General features: G+C 34.8%; 1 protein-coding gene across 4 annotated transcripts in view; it reads left to right on the forward strand.

Annotated features, from left to right (window-relative positions):
- Positions 1 to 21143, forward strand: part of LOC124309311 (protein single-minded) — a 61907-nt gene that overhangs the window by 1487 nt on the left and 39277 nt on the right. Inside the window, exon 1 of one of the 4 annotated variants that reach the window (XM_046772856.1) lies at positions 14974 to 15014. The exons of 1 other annotated variant lie outside the window; for it this stretch is intronic. Coding sequence is in view for 1 of the 3 variants with exons in the window: in XM_046772851.1 (XP_046628807.1) it covers positions 15268 to 15274 (7 nt within the window). In the remaining 2 variants the exon portion in view is untranslated. Of the gene's footprint in view, positions 1 to 14973; positions 15015 to 15247; positions 15275 to 20419; positions 20492 to 21143 lie in introns of those variants that run through there. 2 more of the 4 variants (XM_046772851.1, XM_046772855.1) reach the window with 2 other exon arrangements.

A 21143-nucleotide genomic window follows, 5' to 3' on the forward strand; every position in this document is an offset into this window, starting at 1 on the left:
CTGGAAGATATCGCTGCAGGCCAAGCTCCAAGCTTTAATCTGAAAGTGAAAACCCGACGAACGCGTTGAATTTCGTGTATTACCCAACGAGCCATTGGGTTTCCGATTCGAGCCTGAAAAAAACCGGCAACCCAAAAAAGCGCATGAATAAACACCCCTGATTAGGGGCGAGTGAGGTAACATTAGGGCATGGAGCAGGCGGACTGCGGAGTGTTGTTATATTAAGTTATTCACGAGGTGTTCCGACCCAGGACTTGATCGTAGTCTTCGGTCCCGAGTCACGTTCAATTGCAAATCGTGGTTCCCGGTCGAATCTTGGTTCTTCGTTGGAAGACCAGTCGGATAGTCATGATTGCAGCGGTCGGAGCTGGTGATACTGTGGTGCTGGACGACGTCTGTTCGTTCAACTATAAACTCATTTTTCACGTAGTCAAGTTCGACGAATCCAAGTCCAATTAATTCATCGGTCATCGCCGTTGTTGCATCTCTCCCAGTCGTTTATGTCCGTACAAGTGTCGTAATACTGTTGTGGTCTAAAATTATACTTGTCAATCCAATGTCCATGAGTGAACCTTTCGGTTCATTGCAATGTGTAACTTATATCCATGGATCGGAGTCTCTCGGATCAACTGATTGTGAGCCGCGGTTCAACCGTCGCGAGTTTCAACGCTGTTTCAATCGTGGTGAAAGTGATCGAAATCAAAGCTTTTCAAATATGTTCCAAGTGAAATATCGACTCGATTTTGGATAATTCATAGAGAGCGTACATTCTATGCACTTATAAACGAGCAACCGCACGAGAGTTTTATCTAAAGATCCTTCAGGACTCAATTGAAAATGTTTCTTTGCACTCGGAATGTCGCAGTTCCAATTTCAGAGATTAAACCAACCAATGCAGCTAATCAATTTGTGATGATTTTAAATAACTCAGAGTTATGAAGGTATTGAAAAAGATTTATCAACAGAACTTTCTCAAAGGAGATATTAACAAACTACTGAAAAATTGTTGATTTAACATTGATCGATGGCTTCTATAAAGGAGCTCAATTATATACGATATCAATTTGTTTCGTAACTTAACGAATCCGCTTTTGTCCAAAATTAACGAATGTTCGAATATCGATTCTATCCTTTAGAATTCTGTTCTTCTTTTTCTTTTTCAGAAAATATCTAAACAATTTTACGGAATAAAATAATTTAACGAACGATATGTTTTAATTTTCGGTAAATGATAATCGCGGTGACTTTTTAAATCTCGTTTCGAATTTCATACACCTAATTACTCGCATGCAAAATTTATTCCCCAATGAAAACAAGTTTTCTAAATCACGGTGTGTGCAGATCGTGTGATTTTCATGAAACGTTACAGTTGATATTCTCCTAACTGACAATGAGATCAGCTACAAGTGACAGTGTTTTTGGATAAATATACAAATCATAGGTGAGTCAAATCCTTAAAAATAGAAAAAAGTGTTCCTTCCGAACAAGCTGCACTTTATACATGTGTAGAAAAATTATAAAATATATAAACTCGATCTTCGACTATTCTATCGTCTGTGTTTCGTCTTTCTATCAGTTTCAAGTTTTCTATCCTGCACGATTTGCAAAAATTTGACTCATATCATAAAGATAACGACAGCGATCGATTTTACATGGTCGAATTGACGGACGGTACAAATTTTCAAAAATAAAAAAAACAACTAGGCATTAATACCAAATTTTAAACAATTCTGTCCATTACCGACGCGTATTTCGATATCTGTAGATGGAAAATTTTGTAAAAAATTTATCAAATCGTAAATCTCTACAACTTGACCCACAATCATGTACGCATAAAATTCTGTATAAATTCATCGAATTTTTACACCATTACTGAATTTTTTATTTCATCGTCGCAAAACTGGTTTTCACGCATCCGGTAATGTTGATTGTGTGTACATATAATAACGCTGATTATCGATTATTAATCACACGCGTAAAACCGATCGGTTAGCAGAGTACAATAATAATGTACAAATATATATTGCTGCCGCGATTTACGCACAATCTTCGCATGCTAATCATCCGTCGTTCCGAGACGTAAAACACGCGACAACGGTCTAAAATAAACAAATATGGGTAACGTTTATTCTGTAGTTTTCATTTCACCGTGTGTAGAATCTACTCAACGCCTATATGTATATGAGGTATTCCATGCCAACTGAGAGGACATTTTCCCTGACCCCCGGTAATTTGCTTCATTATTTTTTATACGATTCTACAACCTAAAAAAAGCGCTCACCATTTTTTTCAGATTTTTCGTCTCAACCACTCTTTTTTCAAAAATGTTACAAACTCTTTTATGGTCCTAAAAAAAACGCCATTTTTTATTTTTTTACAAAAATTCACATAATTTCTGGGTCCCGAAACAAACATTTTGAGTCATAGTTCAGAGTGGAGAATTGATTTTTTGTGTTTTGTAAATATTTTTTGGAAGAATAATTTTTCTTATCTTGTACGTATACAAAACGTATGTTATGTTTGTAACATTTTTAAAAAAAGAATGGTTGGGACGAAGAATCTGAAAAAAATGGTGAGTGCTTTTTTTTAGGTTGTACAATCAGATAAAAAATAATGAAGCAAATTGGTGGTGGTCAGGGAAAATGTCCTCTCAGTTAGTATGGAATACCTCATATATATATATGCTGTGCCTACAACTCTTTTTTCTATAAGAACACAATTATTCACCGAGCTCTGATAACAGCTTGAGCACAATGTAAATGTCTATAATTTTATAATGATATTTCATACGAGAAGAATTTAAGGGAAATGTTGAAGCTGTACGAGATAAGATTTAATTAATTTATGATCGTATGAGAAGTTAGTTTTTTTATTTTTGAACGAATTTATTTACTTATGTCATAGGCTGTTTGGGGTACTTTTTTTCTATTAGCATCGATTCTATAAGTTTGATCGTTATAAAGAGGAAGAAAGGATCGAATTTGGAAAATTTGAGCTCCGTTGCGGAAGAAGAAGAAAAAAAAACCGCAAGAGTTTTAACGCGAAAATCATTCTTTGCTCCGAATATCGTGAAAGTGAAATTCTGTAACAGATACGATTTTGTAGGGCATCGATTGCGTTGTGATCGGAAACGAAGAAGATTAATGATTTTTGAAACCGTAATATAAAAGGAACGTTGCGTTTACATTGATATTTATTATTCAAACGTCGAGTCGTTGAAAATTTCATTCGTCGGTCGGATCGTTGAAAAACTTTCCGCGCGTTCAAATTTTTTTTCCGATCAACTCGCATTTAATTACAGGCGTATATTTTCCGTCGATCGTTCGTAGAGTGAGAATATTTTCCGATCCTCGCGACAAAAACTAGCTTCAAGAATCAAGGACCTGCAGAATTGTCGGATCCCGTATCGTCGCGAGTGCGCAACAAGAAGCGTCGATCGATCGAATATAATCTGTCGATGAATCTGAGGTGCGCGTTATCTGCGCCAAGATATCTTAAATCAATTCATCCCTCCGTTCGTCGATCGAAAAAGACAGATGATCTCAAGTCGTGGGAATTCTATCGATGCTAAATGATTTCTCCTCTCCTCAAACGCCGCATTGTTTAATGTTGCAGAGCGATCATACATCGACAGAATATTAATTGTCATCTCGAGAAACCTAAAAAGATCTGTAACAACGTTCGACAATTGGATTATCTTATATTGTAAGAATATAGATATCAGTATACGAATGTAACCTTTTCTTATAGTTTTTACTTCAATTTTGTACAATTCGTTGCTACAATTACAATTAATAAAAAAAAAAAAAAAAATGTCCAAGAGAATCGGCAATCGTGTTATCAAATTAAACCAGCGTGAGTTTTTCGTCTCGATTTTTATCCGGCATCTCGCCGCCGATCGGATCGATCCCAGGATAATCTTCAATCCTAAAGTGAAATTTTTTCACGATCGTTATATTTTCGAAGCTAGAAACAAAAAAAAAAAAAAAATATGCGGACTGCTGGCCGAGCAGCGAGTAGGTGCCTACCTACAACAAAGGACAGAGCAAACGAGTGTTATACGACTCGGTGTCGTGTTCATTTTTTCATTGGTTCCCTTTCCTGCTAACTAACTTTGTCCACACACTCTCGAGCAACGCGGCTGCCGCAGGACTGCGTCCGTGAACTTCTTCCAGCAAGATAGACAATCGGGGTTTGGAATGAACATTTTTTTTTTATTTCATATTCTTGCAGATTGGAAAAAAAAATATTTTTGACGTATTTTTTATTTTTTCGATTCAATCAAAATTTTCATCAATATAACAGATTGAAAACTGTAACATTGTGACGTAACCCGTGTTAAGATATATATATATATATATATATATATAAATCAGTGAAATTCAATCACCTATAACATGAAAAATTATCATTTTTAACGAAAAACAAAAAATACGTCATCATTATTTTGGCTTGCACTGCATTATGCACCCATAAAAATGGAGAGAAAAAATTCATTCAAAATCCCATTTGGAATTTCATTATACCGACACCGATAATGTGGAAAACATTGTGTGACAAATTTTTAAGGAAGGTTTTTATTCTTGTCACGTGAAACGAATTCGTTGATTTTTCTCAACACGCGTGAATTTTTTAAATAATTTTCTCATTATTTTGAAATTTTGTCGAGTTTTCGTAAAAACGTTGTACAGTACAAATAAAAAGTTTCCGGGGCATTGAACGAACAGTTTCGTAAATACAGCCCTTAAAAATTTTCGAAAACCGTAATTTCCAAATAATGTGAAAATTCTTTGAAAATTCACGTGTAATCTTAAAAGTCAACGAATTCACTTCACATGACACAAAAAAAAAGATTCCCTGAGGCTGTTGTTTCATTCGTTCGTTCACCATCAGCAGCTCAAATAAAATACTGCTAAACAGTTTGTTTTTTTTTTTTTTTTTTTAACGTCTTCTTCTCTCCTCCCAAATTCTGACTTAAACGATCCGACCGATTAAAATCCTTAATGGCAGAGGCATGTCGCCCAATAATTCGTATTCAGAAAGCGTAAGAACAAGATATTTAAATGTGGAAAATCACCGAAGTGATTTCGCCTTGTCGGCGTGGGTTTCAACTGAACTGCGAATCATTCGTAATTTGCCCATCAATGCCCGTCTTAAGGTAGTCAGGTAGTAATTTCGGGAATGTTTAATCCACACGAGTTTTAATTATATAATTTTTCGATTAATTTTAAACAATCCCGTAAAATTTGAAAATGATTTACCGTTTAGTAACCGATTTTTTTATCTTTTTTTATTTCGAACTTGAGCTATTTTATATTGTGCAGATACAGGAACTGGGATATAAAAACTGATAGTTTCGAGTTGGTTGTCTTGGAATAAAATGTTTATAGGATGGGAATGAATATTGAACAAAGTAAAATGGATATTTAGGAATAAAATGCCATTTTTTTGCGAATCTTGTTCGTCGTTTAATAATTAAAAACGTAATCTAAAATAAAAAAAAAATAATTTTGGTTAGGTTTTACATCATAAAATTAATTATTTTCTGCTGTTTGCATACGGTATTGCTAAAGCACTTTACTTTTGTTGTTATCTTTTTTGCAAACATCCCCTCAAATCGTAACTTACCTGACATTTTGCCATAGTCCAATTTTTACCTAGACACCCAGATATCTACAATATTTACACACGAGTAGCCATAATTCTCTTGTCCGTTTTTCCAAAAATTGACACGAACAAAGAATCCAACAATGGTCCTTGAATTTATTGCGTTCACGAACGATCAGATTTGAACGTGAGAAAGATTTCTCGTACCTAAAAAAAAAAACATTATCACCCTGCTCGAGTTACACGATATGTGTAACACACAGTGGTGGTTATATGCCGGCCGTTTGTCTAGGTGTTCATAGCTGTTGTACACACCTTGTACCTGGCTGTGTCGAGTGAATAGTGAATGGGACCATATAATCAGTAACCCATTGCCAAAACTCGTAACACACCCGCATGTCTCTTCTTTCTCAACGTGGTGGGTCTGAGATGTCTATTGTAACGGTTTTTTCTTTTTCTACTTTGGATCGGATGTCGAGTTTTAAATATCAACACTCTCAGCCACGGATGATGTTATAAATCATCTTCTTCGTCTCTGGGAGCAAATTCATAGTGTGACGAAAATCGTACGTGAGATATAACGATTAAATCGAAAATATGGTCTCTGTAATATTTAGGCTTTTAAAGTCGATCGAATTTTTGTCTCCAACGGTGAATGTGCGAATCGATGTGAACAATGTTTGTGAAATGACGTTCAACGACATACTTTGCAGCCAATTTCTTAGTCTCCCAAAAATAGTATATTTAAAAGCAGTGAATTTCGTTACTTCTGAGCAAGAAACGAAATATCGATCATGCCAATTTCGGTAACTGATTATTAAATGGAAAATATGGTCCGTTACGAAGTCTGGCTTACGAAGACAATCGAACGTTGGTCTCGAATCGCGTTCGATGCTTCATCTTTTCAGGCAACTCTGTAGTGTGAAGAAACAGTCCATTGGACAGTGAATTGTCCTGATTTCAGAGGTTTTGAAAAAAAAATTGACCCATCATAGAAAGGTACTAATTGATGAATTAAAAATACAGTCTTCTACAGTTTCCGGCTGGTATCCAAGCACAATAAAATGTCGGTATTGAACAATGACCGTGGTCATTACGAATATGATGAAAGCTTCGTGAAAACATGTCAAGTTTCCAGAGGAAAGACCGTTGCAGTCCATTTTTCATCGAAAACGAATCAGCGATGCTGTTGTTGTGGCTTTTTTCATTTAGACTTGAGAGAGTAGTTTGAAAAAATGGGAGCGTCGAATGAGAAAACTTGGTTTGTACTCTTACGAGAAAGCAAACCTTGGTTCTCATTTATTTGGTTTAATTGGTTCCTGTAACATCCTGGACCCATCGTGTCTTTGGATGAAGTCCTGTTCACTTACGACGACAGTCACGAACATCGTCGGCTCCACGATTTGAGGATATAAGGTGTGTCAGAATTGAATACCGATATTCGCTCAGTCTGCACAGATCCAAGACGACGTCACAGAAGTCACCTAAGCACGTTACTCGAGTTTCGAGCTTACTTATTTCCGGTATATTCTGTTCGCTGAAAATAACAATATATCCATTAAATGACAAAATGTCAAGGCTACAAGGCTATGACGTCACCTTGGACATGTTCTTTAATTGGTTAAAGTGAAACCTACGTCCGTTGTTTAACCTTATTTCCTCGCACGTCATGATCGTCCCAAGCAATTCCAAGGAGCAGTAAGAGAAGAAAGAATCTGCGACTCTGAGAGTAGAGGAAGGAGGTTGCGGTTTCCTCAAGTCGTTTACCGTCTCCCTAAGACGTGGAGGACGTGATCCTTTCGCGTCCTGGCAAGCCAGGGACGCGCCCTTGAATGATATTCCTCCTGCAGTAGTTTTATTTCGAACCCTAAGACCCAGGAAAGTTTAAAGTTATACGTAATGGGCGTCGACGCAGCTGTCGAGGCTCGTTTTCGTTCCTTGGAGAAGGAGACTTTCACAGGCGGATAGTTTGTCTAGTTTCTGTTTTACGAAATTAACGCCCGTTCTCTCGAAGACATCGAGGGGACGGCAAAAATCCTCCCCGAGTGTGTTTCTTCTAGGTTTTAGTTTTTTTTTTTTTATTTATTTTTTTTTTCCCTTTCCTTCTTTTTATTTTCCAGCCACTCCACGGGGTGGAAAAGTCTCGAATCCCTGGATTAAGATGTTGCGTATTTTCAATCTTTTTTACGTGTTCCCAAAGACAGCCGGGTATAACCTATATGCATACCTTGTAACGACAGTTAATCAAGACTTCTAACCAGACCGTATTTCAAACCTATCTTCACTCCGGGCTTTCAATTTTATTTTCGTACGGTTTAAACGGGTTCGGAATTTAACTCGTTGCTGGTTTTGTTTTTTTTTCCTTTTTTCCTTTTTTTACTTTCCACTTCACTTAGGATATAGTTAATACCTACGGCAGTTTTAGATTTTTAGGTTACAACGACAGGTGGGCTCTACACTTGAGTACGATGTGAAGAAATAGAAACGAAATTTGAAAAATTGAGAGTTCAAGTTTTCAAAAAAACATTAAAAAACACAGCAATCACGATTGACAGTTGCGAAACAATGAATAGCCAAATACAAATTTTTCTTTCGATTGTTCACAAAAATTAAAATTCATTACAATACAATATGATGTTCGGTGAATTATGCTGATTGTCACGCGAGAAAAGATGACGATTAGAAACGATTTGAAATATCACTTGACCGGAAGCTTTTATCACCGCTACACATTTGAAACGCTTATAAAATGGTGATTCTGATCATGCTTTAACAGTACAAGATTTTTCCCACGGTATTTGAGTTTCGTATTTGAGAATGTAACGCAAACACTCGTAATTTTCAATATTTTAAGCTCTGTTCCAGATTGCGAAGAGAAAAATAAAAAAAAAAAATAAGAAATTTACGGTGAGATTAAAACTTGAAAGAAATAACTCACGAATAATCCGAAACTTATGGAATCCTTAAATAATAGGACATAGTTTAACCGATTAATCGATTAACGGGGTCGGCTGTTTTTTTTTTAACATTTTTTTAAGACAAACTATTCAAATAAAGTTTCTCATCATTTTCGCTATGTATTTATAAACATATCAACAAACTTTTTATTTTACGAGCTGAAGAAATGCAAAAAAAAAAAAAAAATGCAACTTGAAATTTGTTTTATTTTTTCGTAAAACAAAAACTACCAAAGCAATCGTGAGTATCTTAGTTCACGTTCTTTTACGTACGTCCCTTTCGAACGGCATAAATCAGGTTATATACACTATTTCGTCTGCAAAAAATTCACCCAAGGTTATTTAAACGTCAATAAATATAACGTGAAAGTTATGAAAAATTTTATATCTCAATCGTTCGGCGTAAAAAAGCACCCAATAAAACCTTTGAAAAACAACCATCACACTAGACGAACATTTCAATCGAAAAAAACTGTTAATCGATTAATCGCGTAGCGACACTAATAGTCAAACTTTTGAAGACATACGATACAAAGAATTTAAGAGTCCGTGTCTATTGCGCATAAATGTACAATTTTATACCAGAGAGATGAATGTACGATTCGCGTGTATAATGAGGTTTACGTATATACATGCAAATCTGTGAAAAAAGTACATGTTCGCATTAAAAAAAAAAAAAAAAAAAAAACAATGTTGACCTGCAAATGACCTTGTAAACCTCCACCGAATCAAAAGTAAGATGGCCGGTGTTTTTTTCCTCCCTTAGAACCATGAAACTTTTATTTCAAACATCTTTCTCTAAAATGGCTGGTTCTCGAGATATTCTGCTGTGTCCACTTAAATGGACCACCCTGTATATATATATATATTAACGTGGTCCTTATTCAGGGTGTTGGAGAATTTTTGCCAGACCATCCTCCAAATCAACTTCAAATAATTCGAAAACAATCGCCTAATTTTTTCAGATTTTTACATCGAATCTAAGATGGTCCGCATTGTGATCGAAGTTTCTTACGGAAATTAACATGGATAAAACTTTTTCTCTCGGTATATATTTTATTGCAAGAGTGACAATGTTCCAAATAATCTGTAACCGCGAGATTTTGGTGAGAATTAGTGCTGCTGTCTGGGAAAAAATACACATCATCGTACGAGGCAATCTAGACGAATTGCACAACCACGAAACCTGACTTTTTTTTTTATTCAGAGGAAGTGCAATTCGTCTAGATTGCCTCGTACGATGATGTCTATTTTTTTTTTTCATACAGCGTCGCCAATGCCGACTGAAACCTCGCAGTTGCAGATTTTTTTGGAACATTATTACTTTCACGATAAAATATATAGTGCGAAAAAAAGTTTTTCTCACGTCATTTCCGTAAGAAACTTCGATCACAATCCGGGCTATCTCAGACTTGCTGTAAGAATCTGAAAAAATTTGGCGACTCTCTTCAAATGATTTGAAATTGATTTCGGTGATGGGGCGGTAAAAATTCGTCAACACCCTAAACAAGGACCACCCTAGTATACATACATATATATACATGTATATATATTGCATGTATAATATGTACAATATATACAGCTTGCCGAGCGTCGTAATTCAAGAACGAGTGTGTGGGCTGTGGTCTAGGGCCGGTAGGTAGGTATACATAGCTAATAATAGTGAGTTTGTAATGGCAATAGCAATAATTGAATGAACCGAACGGCTCGGTCCATGGCTTACAACATCCTGGCACGTGCGTAAACAGTTCTTAGGCAATTCAGGGTAAGACCTGCGGCCTGCAGGAGTAGAGGAGAACATTCGGTTACTACGCAAACTCCAAGAAGCTACCTGCCCTACACCAACCTTACGCGTGTATGTACAAGGACTGCGTACGTTAACCGAGGCAAATTATTATTCAACGAACGCGGAAACGCCCAACCTATTACGATATTTATACACCGTGACAATATCTTGAAATTTGAGAATCAACCGCGCTTGCGCCAAATAATTAAATCTCATTGGTCGGCGAAATTTTTCCGCAGCGATATTCTTGTCTGCGATGCAGGCCGGCCAACCTAAGCAAAATGTCTACGTTTGAATTTTCAAAGAGCGTGAGCGTTAAGTTCCGACCGTTCTTTGAAGAATCAACTTTCCGTCCCAATAACAAACGCTTCCGAAACCTTTCCGAGTCACTGCCTCAATTATTTGAGATTCTAACCTCGAAAATTCGTATCAACTACGTCGCTGGCAGAAACAAAGTTCGACGGCTGAAAACTCGGGTTGGCAAGCCTGCGCGAACAGCCGATAAAACTCGCGCATGCGCGGTTCATTTTTAAGTTTCAAGATATATTTATATCCATATGTTATCTACGCTGAACGATAGAAATAGACGCGAACTGGATTTGATTCGAAAAATTTATTACCGTCGATTTTTCTTCCTCGATGTTGTTAACTACTACACGTGTGTAGCCTCGGGAAGTTGAAGTATTATAATCGATATTTATTTAACTTATACGTCGATTATATTAACAATCCAATATGGCGGAACGAGTTGTTTGCTTTTTTTTCTCGGGCTATTTCTCGTGTACACTCAAAAAAGTACCGTAATTAACGGAGAGAGAAAGAGAGAAAAAACAACAATGATCAGTTAAATTATTAACATACGGTTAAATGCTTAATTTGTTGACTGAAAAATGCTCGAGGTTGAAATTCAGTTTTATTTTTTCGTCTTCTTTTTCTTTTGTCATGTATTTACTCTTGACTAAATTGTCTATTTCGCAGATTCAACAATTCTTTTCGCCCCTGTGTTTTTTAATTATGCGAACGCGTATATAAACTCATAGATCGATTTGGAACATCCATTTTAAATTTTATATACATATATGTATATTTTTTTTCAAGTCCAGTTTTTGCTATCTTATTGCTGGCACGATTGATCGAATGAGAAATTGTTCCATAATTGGGATACAATTTTACTGGAAAAATTTATACATCAAAAGGAATGATATTAAATTTGAGGGGAGAAAGAGAAAAAAAGGAAAGAAAAGAAATCGTACGTTGAGAGATTAAAAAGTGTACTAAAAAGGAATAAGAAAACGTCGAATGAAAAAGAAATTGTAGAAAAATCTTCGATCGAATCGTTATCTAAATTTTCACACCCATAGACTTATTTGGTACGTATAACGTATCGCGTTTAATGGGTTAAACAGAGAAAAGGAGAGAGGGTGTAAATTAAAATAAATCACCGCTTTGTCGACGGCAATAAATTAGTCTCCGTATGCGATGCGTGTATAATACACACCCGGTTTGCGTGGCTGCAATGAACGGGCAAGAAACGAATAACAACAAACACAGGAAAGCATAAATTTCAGACCTACAAATCCTTTTCGAGATAAGTTGAGCGTAAATTTGATATTATACATGGATATATACATATCGGGTTGATATCGACACGCGTACAACGTTCGAGTTAAAAACGAACCGTTCTTTAACTAACATGTAGCGTAATTTTTACGAACATATATGATGCATTCCACGCCAATTCTACCTGGGTTTTTTACCCTTGACCTCTCAGATTAGGCGCGCGATTTTTTCTATGATTTTTCTCACTTGCGAGGATACTGTTTCTTTTTTTTCCGTTCAATTTGAATTTCGTACAATTTTTAGAAACGATTTTATCGACCGACCAAAATTAAAAATTTGAAAAAAATCTGAAAAATCCTGCGTCGGATATAAAAATTTTTAATCTTGTAACCGGATTGGGCCGATTTTTCTTTCTTACTGTTTTCAAGCTTTTTCCGAAAAAAAAAACGTTAAAAAAATTAGAAAAGCTTAAAAATTTTTCTATCTGACGAAGGATTTTTCAGAATTTTTTCAAATTTTAAATTTTGGTCGGTCGATAAAATCGTTTGTAAAAATTGTAGAAAATTCAAATTGAGTCCATAAAAAAAAAAAGAAAAAAACCGAGTACCTTTCAAAGTGAGAACGATCATGGAACAAATCGCGCGACAAATCTAAGAGGTCGAAGTTTCGTGGAATGCCCCATATGTATACAAGTTGGCTACATTAAATTTCGACTCCATATACGCGTCTCGTATTATATTTAAACCCATAACAAAACGCCACGGCAATCGGCACAATGGAATTCTTTGTACCTCGTACCTCGGTTTCAAATTATGGAACGACGTAAAATTTTTCACATCTCAAGTCACGGTTGGTTGGAAAAAAATTTCATCCACTTATTTCTTCATCTTCTTTCTCGTTTTTGTCGCCCGTTGAAATCGTTTTTTATCCGGTAACAAAATTTTTACAATTATCCAGAAATAAGAAGTTCTTACGGAAAGGTGTTTTTGTCTCACGAATTTCTATCTTTCGCTTTAATTTTATTACGGTTTACTCATTTATCTTGTTCGTTACGAGAAGTCTTGTAGAATTTATCTTAAGATAAATTGGCGATTTGTTTCAGATGTTTGCTTTTAAGTTTTGTTAATTTTTGAAATCTTTAGCTGGTTGAATCGTGATCTTTGGTTCTCTGGTAAGACTTTTCCATTTTCGATAAACTAAAGTTTGCCAGAAACTCTCTAACGAAATTTTACAACAAAGGTGGAACGACTTAAATTGAACAATGAATTCGAATAAACTTTTTCAAGTACACTTGACGATAAAAACGATATTAAATTCGTAAATAACTTTATTCATTATTCACAAAACGTATCAATTTCTCCAATATCTTTTACCGAACAGGTTAAATAATTTTATTGCAAACAATTTCGTTTTGTCGACTATAGTTGGGTAAATTTTAGTAACGAGCTAGTTTTTCAAGTAAACTCGTGTAATAAATAATAATAAATATAATTACAAACAGTTACTCGTACCAGTTTTTTCTTTCAAAAATCTTTTCAATATCGATTGGAATTCAATTTGCTCTCAGACGATTTCTAGACGGTGAATAAAAAAATAACAAGCATAAGTAAAAAAAAACATATCGTCGAATCGGAATCAATATTTCATTACCGATAATTAATTTTTTGCATTCTTTTATTATCGATAATCGCGATAAAATCTTTGAAAAACGAAATCGGTTCGCATAATATCCACCTACGGTTTGTTTTAACAAGGTTTTTGTAATTTTTAAAAGTAGAGAAAGAGGGATCCGGATTTTCGTAGATCTTTAAAACTGACCGAACAGCTGTGACGCATTTTTTCACATTCATCTTTCTCACTTTCTTTCTGTTTCTTTGGGTCATAACATACCGTAAAGCCGAGGGACTGCTAAACGTTTCGACATGTGTAGAAACACGAAATTCGATATTTCGTACAAACGAAACTTCCCGCGTCAGATATTATATGCCTAGTAGTTATATATACATATATGCATGCATGTATACAAAAAGCACAAATACATAAATATGAAGGTTAAAAATATCACATAAATGATTTTTGTGCTTTTTGTGAGTTAAGTATCGAATTGATTGGCAAAAAAAAAAAAGTTTACAGGCTCAAATTAACAGAATTAAAGTAATTTTACGTCAAAAATAACATAAATATGGCATATGATATTTTTTTGTAGTTTTGTTGGAAAATATTTGAAATTTTTGATTAGCGTTATTTTTGATCGCCGATATCTTTGAAACGGCTGATCTGAGGAACTTTGATCTTCAGACGTTTTTTGTAGAGCGCGAAATTTCCTACAAATCTCTTTCTTCGGATTGTTGTTACGATGAACCGTTCCAAAGTAATAAAAATGCAAAAATATAAAAAAATTTCCCCCGTGTTATTTAAATGGAAAATAAAGAAACGGATAGAGGCAAACCTTACTACTGATATTAAGAGCTCATATTGGCGCTAAAATTTTTGTTTTCAGGTATACTATCAATTTTTGGACACCATAAGAAAATAAAAAAAAAAAAATTTCGTCTTTTTTTGAAACACCCTAATACATGTATATGCATGTACAGCATATAATATGAAAGCGCACGTGAATGAGAGAAACGAGTGGCGGAAAAAAAAAGGAAAAGAGAAAAAGAGAGAGAGAGAGGGCAACGGTAGTGGGGGAGATACGTGACACCCCCGGAGGCCTGAAGAAGTATATCCACCATGCATAAGTCAATTTAGTTTTGCTCAGGATCGTTCTCAGCGAATATATTCCGTCCTCGTCGATGCGTCGATAATTCGATATTACCGCACGATTGTATCGACTCGAATAAACGTATACCGCGCGAAAACTGCATACGAGAGTTGCGGTCCCAGGTTTTGCAAATTGGCATGGTGCAACGAATTACTCAAAAAAAGATTTGACAGCAAAGAGGTGACAAAAAAAAAAAGAAAGAAAAACAAACAAGCAACGAACGAAAGATGTAATTTATCGAAAAATATACGGAAGTGTCGACGCATGAACGATTCGTTATGTGACGTGACGGGGGTTAGGGAGGGGGTGGTGGGGGGATGGAGGGATTTGATTTCGGAGGGTGAGAAAAAAATTAAGTTGTATAAATATATGCATGTATATATATATACATGTGTGTGTGTGTGTGTTTGTGTCGGATAATGCTGTAATACGTTGTAATGTGAGTTTATCAGTTTAAAGAATACGTGATAGCGTAATTACACCTCAGAGTTTTGCGGAAGAATTATTTACAAACGCCCACACACACACACACACACACACACACACACACACACACACACACACACACAGAGTGAGAGAGACACGGTTGAATAATGAAACGTAAGTACTTGAATTATGCAGAATTTAAAAGTAAGAGAGAACGAGAATGAGGAAAAAATTTTTTTGAAAAAATATCGTATTGTTACGGTTGAAAATATTTCACGTTGAATGAGAGATGAATATTGAATTGGAAAATTTATTTCGAATACACGGTTTTTTTTTTTTTTTTAATTTTATTATTACCATCTGATTATCCATTATTATCAGAGTCAGATTATTTTCGTTTACGTCAAATGAAAGCCCTCGTTTTGAAAAATGAAGAATAAATTTTTAACGTTTGTGTTTTTGTGATATTTTTGTTTTCAACGGTTGAAAATGTCGTCGAAAATATGGAATCCTCACGTCGTGGACAAACGGTTGTCGATGTAAATATTATCTGATGCGAAATTCGTAAAATGATTATTAACCCTTAACCTGCTTATTTTCGATATTTCAAATGGTCTGAAAATTGTGAAAAAAAAAATTCACGCCTGTCTTTGAGGCGTCTAGCCGAAGATCCGATAATTTGTTCGCTCTGTTATTCATTTGAGAGAGAAAGCCGCGTGCCTTTTAGTTTGCAAAATATATCTTGCCGCGAAGATTTTTTTGCATTCTTAATTTTTTTTTTTTTCCTTTTTTCGAATCAAAATTTACAAAACGTCGGTCGTTTGAACAAAAAGTATCGAATTCGGTTCATCTTTTCGACGGTTTTTCGTTGAAAAAAAAATGGAAAGATTTCAGAAAAACAAAAAAAAAAGCTCCAACGTTGTGTCCAAATTTGATACGGAGGCTTGAAAATTCTTTTTCTGAGAGTGCACGCGGTTTTCGGAAAATCGTTGAGAGTAAAGAAACAAACTCGAATGTAAAAAAAAAAAAAAAAAACCAACAAATCATCGAAACAAACGTTTAAAAATTGATTTTCAGTTCTTCGTTACGAGCGCTTTGATTTTTCACATCAAAGAAATCAGATTGATTATCGTATTTTAACCAAAAAAAAAGAAAACAGCGTAAATCAGTTATTTTTCTACCCGCACGAACGATGAAAATTTGATTTTACGGACAACCTGAGATAATGAAGAATTTTCGAATTTTATAATTATATACGGACGTCACGTATCCAGATACGAAATGTTTTTACACGGTGTACGTATACGAGTGTGTGACTAACTCGTGCGTGTCTACGTGCCAAAATATTTGAAAAAAAAAAAAGAAAAAAAAAAAAAAAAGAAACGATAAGAAAAAAAGAAAATAAAAAAATGAGCGATTAAACACGGATGCGGATGGCGAAGAGAGGAGCGAGTGTTTCGCTTTCGTTGTATGCCGGTGGTAATAAAACTCTCGCATCGTCAGCAAAACATGTGTTTTGTATCTTATTGTTAACACCTCGTTGTTATACATATACACGTACACATACATATGTGTGTGTATATATATATATATATATATATATATATATATATATATATATATCCAGTGCGAGTCCCAAGGTTATGCACCGCGCGAAAATATTACATTGTCGCAACGATTAACCGCGCGTGCGATCAGCTAATCAGACTTGCGAAGATATTTCCGATAGAGAACAAAGAGAGAGAGAGAGAAAAAAAAAAAAAAAAAAGAAACCTGGATATAGAAAATATTTAACAGACTTATAAAATTAAAACGACACCAACGTCCGATATTCCGAGAGATGTTCGTGTACTACACATACAAAATGCGTAGAAAAGAAAATTTACAGTCGACTAGAATTTTTATAATTTTAGCAAAGCAACTTCTTGTATACGGGGCATTCCATGTCAAATTTACTCCTTTTTTCCCCTCACCATTTTTCATTCGTTCCGCGATTTTTCGCACGATTCTACCGTAACGTTTCAAGATGGCGTTTCGGTTGTTGAAAATGTTTAAGGTGCTGAGAAAAAAAAATAGAAAAAAAAATCGGCCCATCATCGACCGAGTGTCGGTATGATCGGAATGAGAAACTGGATCTTTCGGAATTTTTTCAGATCTTTAAAAACGACCGTTTTCGAAACGGGTTTGAATAATATTTGAAAAAAAAAAACAAATGTTGGCGAAAAAAATTTGAAACAATTCAGGAGTGCCTTTTTTTGGATGGTGGAATCGTACAAGAAATCGCGGAACGAATCGAACATGGTGAGGGTAAAAAAGGGGTAAATTTGACACGGTATGCCCCATATATTAGGGTGATTAAAAAAAAATCATTATTTTTTTCGTAAAAAAATTGGTTGCGAAAAAACGATTCGAAATTACGAAAAAATAATGCCTGCGCGCGGATAAATTTTTTACTCAAGATTTGGATAATAGCGCAAGTCGATTTTATGTATTTGTTTAAGGTTTTTTTGTTTCGTAAAATTTAGGTGAGATCGTAATTGCCGGTGTAAATACATATTTTACGAAGAAACCACAGGATACCTTTTTTGTAGATTTATTGTTAACAAAAAAGCTATCTTGTTAAATTAGACATAATCCATTGTTTCGTGAGATATTTTTCGAAAACGCATCGACTGCAAAAAAAAAAAAAAAAAAAAAACTATATATTTACACCGGCAATTACGATCTCATCTAAATTTTACGAAAAGAAAAAACCTTAAACAAATACATAAAATCGACTTGCGCTACCTCTAAATCTTGATTAAAAAATTTTTCCGCGCGCAGGCACTATTTTTTCGTAATTTCGAATCGTTTTTTCGCAACCACGTTTTTTTCGTAAAAAAATAACAATTTTTTTTTTAATCACCCTAGTAACCGTTTCAGCGACCTCGCGAATGCCCCATACGTGCACCGAAACATACATGTATATATATATATATATGTATAAACCCTTTTCGCAGTCTAGACCGGCAGGTAAGAATCGGTCTCCTCGAGGCGTACGGCTTGCCGATTTAGTGGCGGATCGAATCCCTCTGAGGTCCGAAGTCGCGAGTCACAGCCTAACTTCAAAACTCAGCCGACTGTTCGCTTTTCTTCACGCCAATAAATTCCCTCTATTTCGCGTTTGAATGAAGAAAGAAAAAAAAAAAAAAGAAAAAAAAAAGAAAAAAACCAACACACACGTGTATGTAAATGTTTGAAAATTTCCTTATCTTTTTTTCTCCATTCTTTGCCATCAAATTCACACTCTGCGCAATTACATTCGATCGAAAATTACACTGTGATTAGTCTTGGTGTTGTTGTTTTTTTTTTGGTTTTTTTTTTTTTTGTTTTTTTTTTCTATGTGTCATGTTTTTAGAAAAGATCGAGCCGATTTGATCCGTACGCTGTGAGTAATTGTCAGAAAAATCGAATAACGATTTTTTTATCGCACTGTTGTATTGCGAGAATGAATAATTCGTGGGATAATAGCAATGATAACGGACAAACAAACAATGAAAATTATAAAAATTGTTCAAGCTTTTATTTAAAACGCCCGTGTAAAATTGGCGAAACGATTGTCTCAATCATACCAGAATTATTTTACTTGTAATTTTTTTATTATTGTACGTTGATTTTTATGGGAAACTCTCAGGGTTGATGTAAAATCACAAAAAATCAAAAAGTTGGATTTGGATGAATTTTTTTCTTAACGATGAGGCGAGATAAGCGAAAGAGATCGATCGATTCGTTGATAAGATTTATTATGCCGGGTCAAGATATTGGAAAGGAAGAAGAAAAAATTTTCAAAAATAAATAGATGTAGGAAGAAAAGTTTAACAAATTAACATATCGTTGCTGTAAAGCAGAAAATTATACGGATGTAATTAAGAAAAATTAGAATCGCATGAATCGAAAAGAGAGAGAGAGAGAGAGAGAGAGAGAGAGAGAGAGAGAGAGAGAGAGAGAGAGAGAGAGAGAGAGAGAGAGAGAGAGAGACAGAGAGAGATGCATTTCAGGCGTTCTATAAAACATAAATATAAACATAAAATGTGAACAAGTATAAAATACAATAAAACCAACGACAAAGTTGAAACTAAAGTTGAAAAAGAACGGAAAAAAAGTGATAAGAATAGATGAAAGTATATGAAACAGAAATGAGTAATGAACAAATACAGAAACAAATGAACAACTTGTAGAATAAATAAATAAGTGAATATACGGATAAATAGATGGAGAACAATTGATAATAAGAAAAAGAACGAATGAAAGTGACAATAAAATAAGTCAAGACGGGGGAGAATTGATAAAACGATTTTTACCGGTGACAAAATAAGAACAACGTTCGCGTACGACGGAAAAAAGAAAGTAACGTAAAATCTGTAAAAAATAACGCAGTAATTGAGAGCCGATACAAGAAATATGAGAAAAAAAAAAAGAAATGCATATTTCCAACATAAAAAATAATAAGTAGTGATAAGGCGGTAATTACGATACAAAAAATAAATAGTTTAAATTCTGATTACAACGACATTGAAAAGAGAGAGAGAGAGAGAGAGAGAGCTAATACAAGTGATTTTAGGTATAATTATTAGACGGGGCCAAAAAAATTGACTATTTTTTTTTTTGAAAAATATATTGAGAATATCATTCAGTATGGTAAAAAAAAAATTTCATGAAATTTTAAGCCCTTAATATTAACTTTAAGAGGTCTATCATCGCTATTTTTGATTTTTAGTAATAATTTGATGTTTTACGTCAGAACTGTCGAAATACTGAAGTGAAAAAATTTATGTTCACTTATCCCTTTATAAAATTAAATTCTCTACAAAAAAAGGTCTGATTATAGATTTTTGTCAGACAAGCCGTTTCCGAGTAATTAAGCTTAATAAATTGATATAATTAATCGAGAATTAATCGAGAATTAATCGAGAATTAATCGAGAATTAATCGAGAATTAATCGAGAAATTATATCAATTTATTAAGCTTAATTACTCGGAAACGGCTTGTCTGACAAAAATCTATAATCAGACCTTTTTTGTAGGGAATTTAATTCTATAAAGGGATAAGTGAACATAAATTTTTTCGCTTCAATATTTCGACAGTTCTGACGTAAAACATCAAATTATTACTAAAAATCAAAAATAGCGATGATAGACCTCTTAAAGTTAATATTAAGGGCTTAAAATTTCATGAAATTTTTTTTTGCCATACTGAATGATATTCTCAATATATTTTTCAAAAAAAAAAAATAGTCAATTTTTTTGGCCCAGTCTAATAGTTATACAGCGGTGTAATTAGGTTTGCCATTGGTGAGTCAGTGTGGGAAAAGGTGAGCCGAAGGGTCAGGAGCGTGGAGGTGATAATAACCGGTAAATAATGGCCGAGACGCATTGAGAATGCGTGAAATATCTACTCCCTTAGATTTTACGAACCAGCAAGGCACACCTGGCCTGACCGAAAAAAACCCGTCAGTTGTCTCGTTCCGATAATCGCGCTATTCGCGATTTTCAATTAGCGTGAAGCAGCTCGGCGATTTGGCGCATACCTCGCGTACGGCTGTCGTTGAGAAAATTACTGCGGGAATAATTAATTTTGGGGGAAATTTTTTAAGGAAAGAAACTCACGCCGACACTCGGATCGTTGGTCGATTCTTTGTCCGATTCCAGGGAAACTTTTTTCAAACTTTCTGATGTTTTTGGCAAACGAAAACGAAGCTGAAAACAGTTGAAGCAAAAATTGATGCCCAAGTTTTTCGATTCGAATCGAGATATTGATTCTCGGGAGATTTTTATAACCAGTTTTTGCGGTTCGAGTTTCCGGAATTAAATTTCCGGAGTCAAATTTGTAACAAGATCTTTGGTTTTTGAGCTCGCTGATTACGAATCCGAAATCATGTTTGCGAAATTCAAGATGGTGGATCCAATATGGCGGACGGAAATTTCAAATCTAATCAAATACGGTCAAAAAAATATATACAGGGGTTTTTTAGGTAGCTGATTAGATTCGCGATACTGAATTTTC

The sequence above is a fragment of the Neodiprion virginianus genome, chromosome 7 (assembly GCF_021901495.1).
Source record: "Neodiprion virginianus isolate iyNeoVirg1 chromosome 7, iyNeoVirg1.1, whole genome shotgun sequence".
NCBI classification, from domain to species: Eukaryota; Metazoa; Arthropoda; class Insecta; order Hymenoptera; family Diprionidae; genus Neodiprion; species Neodiprion virginianus.